The sequence below is a fragment of the Mus pahari genome, chromosome 21, assembly GCF_900095145.1.
Source record: "Mus pahari chromosome 21, PAHARI_EIJ_v1.1, whole genome shotgun sequence".
Lineage (NCBI taxonomy): Eukaryota > Metazoa > Chordata > Mammalia > Rodentia > Muridae > Mus > Mus pahari.
Window position 1 is genome coordinate 47,103,554 of NC_034610.1, and position 7,541 is coordinate 47,111,094.

Sequence of the window (7,541 nt, forward strand, 5' to 3'; positions counted from 1 at the left end):
TGTTTCTGAAGGGCTCATGCCCCGTATAGCTAGTTCCCCCATGTTTGTCTATCCATCCTGAGTAGACCTGTCATAAATTTAGCTATACTCATCTCATTGACATAATGGCGGCACTGAAGACCATACCCTGGTTAAAAATAAATCTGCTTAAATATTTTCTAAACCATTCTTCTATTATATAATATATATATATATATTATATAATATATATATATATATATATATATGAGCTGTATACACACTTGACTTTATAAATTCCCAGAATTTGAAATGTAGCAAACGAAAATCTATCTTTCAAAGACAATGCATATTTAAATGGACACCAGCACTGCCATGTCAGAGAGAATATAATGTGTCCATGTGTGTGTGTGTGTGTCTCTGTGTGTTGCACATACTTATTAGTGTAGATGTGTATACACGTATATGCAGGAGTTGGTCTTTACATTTCATTAACTCTCTTACAAGTGCATGCAGTGAACACACACAGACACACACATACACACAGGCATGCACACACATGCTCTCACAAGGTTCTGAAAACCATTGCTGCATGTAACAAATCGGCAGCATGAGAAAATCAGTGACTTGCTCCTCAAAGTTGGAGCAAACACAGGTAAAACAATTACATTCAATGAAAACTGTAAATATCCACTAAGTCGGGCTGAACTTAGCACAACTTCACTAGTGTTTATTGTAAGCTCTGCACTGGGTGAGCTTATCCTTTTTTTTTTTTTTTTAAATAACAGATGAAGATTTGATTTAAATTTCCACTCATTAATAAGAAAACTGAATTTGTCCAAGGTAGAGAAAGGGGCATCAGGTCCCAACGCCTACGCAGACGTAGGATTCAAAACCCACTGCATCCTGAGGAATACAGAGAGATAAGATGTGCATGAGCCAGAATCAGAGGAGGCAGCCAAAGAAACAAAATGACTCTCAAACACGAGGAAGATGTTAATAAGAAAGGTTTGGTCAAGGAGACTGGTGGATGAGATGGGCAGATGAACGAGTTAGATGACGGTGGTAAGAATGACCGTGTATGATAAGAAACTGGAGTCTCATGCCTGAGACGTTGTGTTAATGTCATGTGAGGGTGCTGGGCAGCTGGTAAAGGAGAGAAGGCCGTGACTGTTGGAGAGGAATGTTCACCTGATCAGCTGCCGTACATGGCTCAGCATTACTGGTCAGGTTGCCAGTGTAGACAAAACAGTGTCTTAGGGAGCCCAGTGGTACCTGGAGTGCCCTTCTCCTCAGACTGCTTATGGTGCTATAAAAAAAATACTTCAGGCCTTGGAACATATAAAATGTAGTTGACTTATGATTCTGTACTGTGGAAAGTCCAAAATAAAGACACTAAAATGAAGATCTGGAAGATTGACCCCGGATGAGTCCAAACACAAACAATAAAGAAAGAGGACTTGCTAATCCCCTTGATTTGATCAGTGTTGTGCACATGAGTTGGAACATCACACCAAACCTCCAAGACACACACCAACAATACTGCAAAGTTTTATTTCAAAAACAAACAACATCTCTCAAAAGACCATCAGCATTGATAACTACTGCGGCTGCTATCAGTAGTTATCAATGATAACTGAAGCAGTGGGTCCTTCCTCCGTGTATGCATGAAAAGTGTGAGACAGGAATAATTGTTTGTCTGAAGAGTAACATGAAAGACCTTTTGAAGATGTCTCTTAAGTGTATCCTCTGTTACTCGCAGACAGCCTGGTTTCCAGTTGAGGCTATCTATTCCTCGGTGTTTTAGTAGGGCACGTATTTCCCTGGCCTGGGGTGACTTTTTTATATGATGGTGAGTTGCCCATGATAGAAAAGAAGAGAAGCGCTTGTCCAATGGGAACGTTCCCTTGGCCGATTTGGCTTCGGGGGATTCCACAAAGGTCCAAAACGCTAAGCCTTTCTGCAGATGTAAGAACTGGTGGCTCTTAATCAGCTGCTGCGTTACCAGGTTTTCTTTTATTTTAAGGGGACGTTAGATAGAGTCTTTGCCAACGCCCATTGCCAGTTGTTGGGATTTAGACAGAGGCCAGAGGGACCTTTGGCCAACACTAGAGAGTATCTCTGGCCAGGAGGCTTCAGTTGTCCCCTTAGCTTGTCTAAATCCACGAGATGGCGCTGACCGAAATCACAGTAGGAAAAGACAGATTGTTTACAGAGGTGGGGGGGGGGGCTCATCTTCCCGCAGTATTCGTTCAGTGCAGTTGTGTTTGTTCACGCTTGCCTCATGCCGGGGCGCCAGATGTCCCACAATCCTCAATCCTCAAATTTTAAAATAATGTTTTTAAATTCACTTCAGATATAAATTTGTTACCTTTCATAAGGGAGTTTGCATGTTCATCAGGTAAAATACCTTGGTGGAGAAACTCAGGAGTTGGTGAGCAGGAGAGAAAAATGTAGACACTAGAGGCAGTATTTTATTCTCTCTCTCTCTCTCTCTCTCTCTCTCTCTCTCTCTCTCTCTCTCTCTCTCTCNCTCTCTCTCTCTCTCTCTCACACACACACACACACACACACACACACACACACACCACATATGGCTCTTAACAGGGAATTTACTGAAATGACTGAAAACCTTCCCAGATCCAGTTAAAACAATATAAGAACAACTTTAGGTGGCTATGTTTCTAAGATAAGAAAAAAAGCAAACTTCAGGTGGTGTGTGTTCAGAAAACACAGATGAACAGGAGACCTGTGGTTTTCTTTGATAGCTTTTGATTGCCAGTAAAAGGGTGGCGAGGGAAGAAGGTGAAGCAGCTTGAGAGGAACAGATAACTAAATCCCAGAGTGGGGAGAAGAGACTGACGGAGAAACCTTGGATAGAAAAGCTTTCCTGGGTCTGGGTCTTCTCTGGGCTGTCTTTGTGGAGTCCACTGTACCAGGTCAGAAACATGTCCCTTGTGACATCTGCTGACTTCCTACTGTGGCCTTTCAGGGGCAGTGACATATTCCTTAGAGTTTAAGATACCCAAGGACAGCTTGATGGGCTGGGTACCCATCCCTGAGCTCCTCAGTTGTGGTGTATATAGGACGGTGATTCTCATGAGAATTCAAGATTGCAGAAAAGGGCGGTAGTTTCCAAGGACTCTCCTCTCCCTTCCCACTCCTGTTTTTTCGTTTTTTCTTTTCCATTTCTACCCTAACTCAGTCTCCTATTGTCACCTCCTTTAGATGCCTATTTCATTCTTGTTGGTTTTTAAACGTCACATCAAGACATACTTCACTCTCATCCCTGACTTGTTCTCAGAGCGGAATGTTTATGGGATGAAGTCTCCGTTCCACACTCAGTCAGACTGAATGGATTGTGAGTCTCTTGCCATCCACTTCAGAGATGAGTGTGAGGCCAGGGTGTGAAGGGGCGAGGGCAGACATTTCTCCTACCATCTTCTCATGAGCATGCCAACAGAATCATACAGAGACCATCCTAAGTGCTAGTTCTACTTGAGACCTCAGAGGCAGCTCTGCTTTTAAGAGCCAGCCAACCTCTGGGTGCCCTTTGCCAGGGCTTATGGACTTTCCTGTGGACACTATCCTGTGGACACTATCCTGTGGACACTATCCTGTGGACACTATCTTGTGGACACTATCCTGTGGACACTTTCCTGTGGACACTATTCTGTGGACACTATCCTGTGGACACTATCCTGTGGACACTGAGGGAGTAGGGAGTGGCGAGGTCATGAAGCCAAGCACCAGGGACACAAGGGAGCAGCAGGAAGATGGGTGATAGAACCTACAAAAGTTCCAGCTCCTCCCTGATCCCTCCCACCTCCTCTCCCTTTGTTTGACGTTTTGATTCACTGAAGTGCACGTTGCTTTTGGAGAGCATCTTTCCAATCCTCCACTCATGTTCCAACAAGCAAGGAACCACATCTCAGGCAGATAACTTGGAAGGCCAAGAAAACAGAAACTGTACCAAAGAATTCTAGCCACTGGTTCCCTGGGGTTGGATGGGACAGGAAAGCTCCTTGGAGTGAAAGCAAAATACACCAAGATTTAGTCTGAGATAAAGGTGGTATTAATCACAGCGGACACATGTAGCTTCATGTTTCCTGCGTCCCAAACCATCGCAGGGGCAGTCATGGCCTCCATATAAATGTACAGGTCTGAAAAATCGTTAACTTATGGTACAAAATTTAGAACAGGTGATACATCAGCTCTGTAAGATGCTATAATAAATAGGTGCAAGCAGGACACCCTGAAACCACAAAGACGTTCTAACCCAGCTCCAGGTGGGGCAAGGCTAAACTGCTCACTGCCTTCTCTTTTCTCTCTCTCTCTCCCACTTCTTTTATGTTTCAAAGGTCGCTGTTTCTTCCAAACTACTCATTTCCTTTCCCAATCAGTACCCAGGTCTGTATCAAGTCTTCTGTCTGCCTTATACGTAATTTCCTCCTCCTCCTCCTCAAAAAAATATCATTTTGTTTTTTCCTTTTATAATCAAATTCTCCATGAAGCTCTGGCAGGTTCGCTGGAGACAAGCTGTCTTCTGTTCTCTTGAAGGAAAAAAAACATAGTCACAGGCTCAAGGACTTGGGTAGTGAGGAGATCAGTAATCCCCAGTATAGGACTTCCAACCTGATACAGCTTCTCCCATGGTAGTAGCTTTGTGTGCTTGTGGTTTCTCAAAGAACCTCCTGGTGTTAACCTGCGATGCCGTTTCTCTTGCACCAGCGGTCTCCAGCTACAGCAGCCCTTCATCTCCCTCTTGCTGGTAGCGGCTTGTAGCATTGGTGACTTTCCAACACACCTTCCCGCCACAGCACACTCTCATTAGAAGAGACATCAGAGTCAGAACAATCCAGTTTCTCATCTCCATCCCCTTCTCCATAAGTATCTGCGGCCTGTTGCCTAATCTCTGCAAAAATCTTTCTTCATATGATGGAGACAGTAACACTTAGCCTATAGCTATGCTGTTAATATTAAGCATGTAGACCAGATATAGAAACAAAGAATGACATTGAGGTTGGGACATGGGAGTTGCTGGATAAAGGACAGATATTATTATTCCAAGAACGCATTGTAATCTGGAGGCTTTATATATTTATTTCAATGTTTCTCAGGACAACAAAAAAATTGCTCTTAATTTTTTTAAAGTAGTATCTGAACTTCCCTAAACTCAACCGCCCCACCGCATCCCAGACTCTTAGCTCCCTCTCACTATGCCTTGACAAAGCTGTCTTGGCGACATCTGCTCTTTCCTTGTTCTGTGGCTCCTTTCTGAGTTCTGTTTTGCAGAATTTAGTGCAAACTTGGAACTCTTCCAAGGCATAGAACAAAACTCTCGCATGGCTTTGAACATCTGCCTGTTGAGATCTTTGTTTTGTTTTGTCTTTGGGGGTGAACAGAAGCACTCGAACAGGCCTATAACGTCACAGGACAGCACAAACTATATATGAAAACAAAACTTTGATAGAAGGCCTGAATTGGAGTTCTGTGTAATCACGGCTAATTTTATAATCACGTTTGAACCATCACCACCATTTTCAAGCAAATGAAAAACAGCCTTTGCCTTCAGGCTTGTGACCTTTTAAAGATAAACACAAATAATGCCACATGCTTCCTTGTTTCCATAAATGGGGGTCCGAAATGTACAAGTGGATAATACAGAACTGAATTTACAGAGTTGAATCTCTAAGCAGTCTGCTTCAGGCCTCCACCCACTACATCCCCGTGCTTGGATTTCTCTACCAAAAAGAGAAAATTCACAGAAGTAACCAATGCAATGTCCTAGGAGAGAACGGCTTCATCTAAGTCTGCAGTCTGATGTAGAGAGCAAGCAAGGGTTTCGGAGTGCAGCGCCTGCATGTAAGGAGGGAGAGCGAAAGCAGCAGCATTGCTGAGCTCTGAGAATGTGGGGACTACAGCAGCCTCATGAGGACCTCTGTATCCAAAGCTCATACCCACAGCCCATACTCCCATTTCACCTGGGTGTGGAATACATGTCTGGAATGGTGACGTGCTTGGTTCATTCTGGGCTCACTTGTTCCTGACTGAAACAGACAAATGCTGAGAAGGAGACTTGCAAAGAGTTCAATAGAAAAGAGTAGGCTCACACGGGCCTTCAGTACCTATTTTTTCCTGTCTTAATTGGCTTCAGATTCCCCCTCACATTTCAAGAAGTGACATAGTCATCCATCACCAACAGTTGTTTTGTTTTGTTTTAATTCTCAAATTGGCCCTGTAATCTGTCATTAAAATAAAAAATACTCATTATTGAGCCCTACTTTATGCCAGCTCACACACACACACACACACACACACACACACACACATATATATATATATATATATATATATATATATATATGACTAAGACATGATCTGTCACCTCCAGTAGGGTATAATATTTTGAAGTTGAAAAGAAAAAGACAGAGGGTTTGTGCTGGTGTCCTTAATTTGAATTTTCTATATGCAGGGACAGCGAGAGGAATAATAACAATGCATCATGAAGGCCTGGGAGAGAGGAAGGGGCATTGTAGAATGGATGAGGGAAGCAGACATGAGTTATCCATGCAAAGAGAAAATTGGTGAAGTCCTACAACTCTTGGGGTAGATAGTTGTCTCATCGTTGTTGTTAACCTCCGTCCGCTATCATCATCATCATCATCGACAACTTCAGAACAACTCGTGTTTGGATCTTAGTGCCTTTTATATAGCAGGGAAAGATATGCCTTATGAAGACTGGACAATCACTGCTGCTGTTTCCATGCCCACTGTAGGATGCGGGAAGGCTCTCTTATTTATGATACTCTCCCTGTTATTTGTATTTGTGCAGGTGGAGCCAGTAATAGAGAGAGGCCATGAGAACCTGGTCCATCACATCCTGCTCTATCAATGCAGCAGCAATTTTAATGACAGTGTTCTGGACTTTGGCCATGAGTGCTACCACCCGAACATGCCTGATGCCTTCCTTACCTGCGAAACTGTGATTTTCGCCTGGGGCATTGGTGGAGAGGTGAGGCTATTGGTGGTGACCAGCCCATAGACAATTATTTGATTGTGCTTCTCCCATGTGTATGGATGGCTCTAGTAGAAACACATTGCTCTCACACAAAAAATACATAAAGATTTATTCATATTTCTACTATCATAGGAAAGTCTTCTTCCCTTAGTAGACTGTATTATCTGTGCTTAATGAATGATGGTGCTCCAGAACCTGAAGGGTCTTGAAGTGTTTGAGCACCGGAACTCTTAGGGGCTTCCATAAGTCGCTGTCTCATGAAATTGTTTTTCTGCATGTTTAGGGCTTTACCTATCCACCTCATGTTGGCTTATCCCTCGGCATGCCACTGGATCCTCGGTATGTACTTTTAGAGGTCCACTACGATAATCCCGCACGGAAGAAAGGTACGTTCTTTATTTTACCTACCGGCTTTAAAATGTCTTTGTAACTATTGTCCACAGCATAGTTGAAGTGAAGAAGGAAATGTCATATTAGAATGTGTAAACTTGCTGGGCGGTGGTGGCACACGCCTTTAATCCCAGCACTTGAGGCAGAGGCAGAGGCAGAGGCAGAGGCAGAG

General features: G+C 43.4%; 1 protein-coding gene across 1 annotated transcript in view; it reads left to right on the top strand.

Moving 5' to 3' along the window:
* Moxd1 (monooxygenase DBH like 1) overlaps positions 1–7,541 on the top strand; it is a 78,662-nt gene that overhangs the window by 47,839 nt on the left and 23,282 nt on the right. Inside the window, exons 5-6 of the mRNA XM_021221532.2 lie at positions 6,794–6,973; positions 7,263–7,365. Of these exons, the coding sequence (XP_021077191.1) occupies positions 6,794–6,973; positions 7,263–7,365 (283 nt within the window). The remainder of the gene's footprint in view (positions 1–6,793; positions 6,974–7,262; positions 7,366–7,541) is intronic.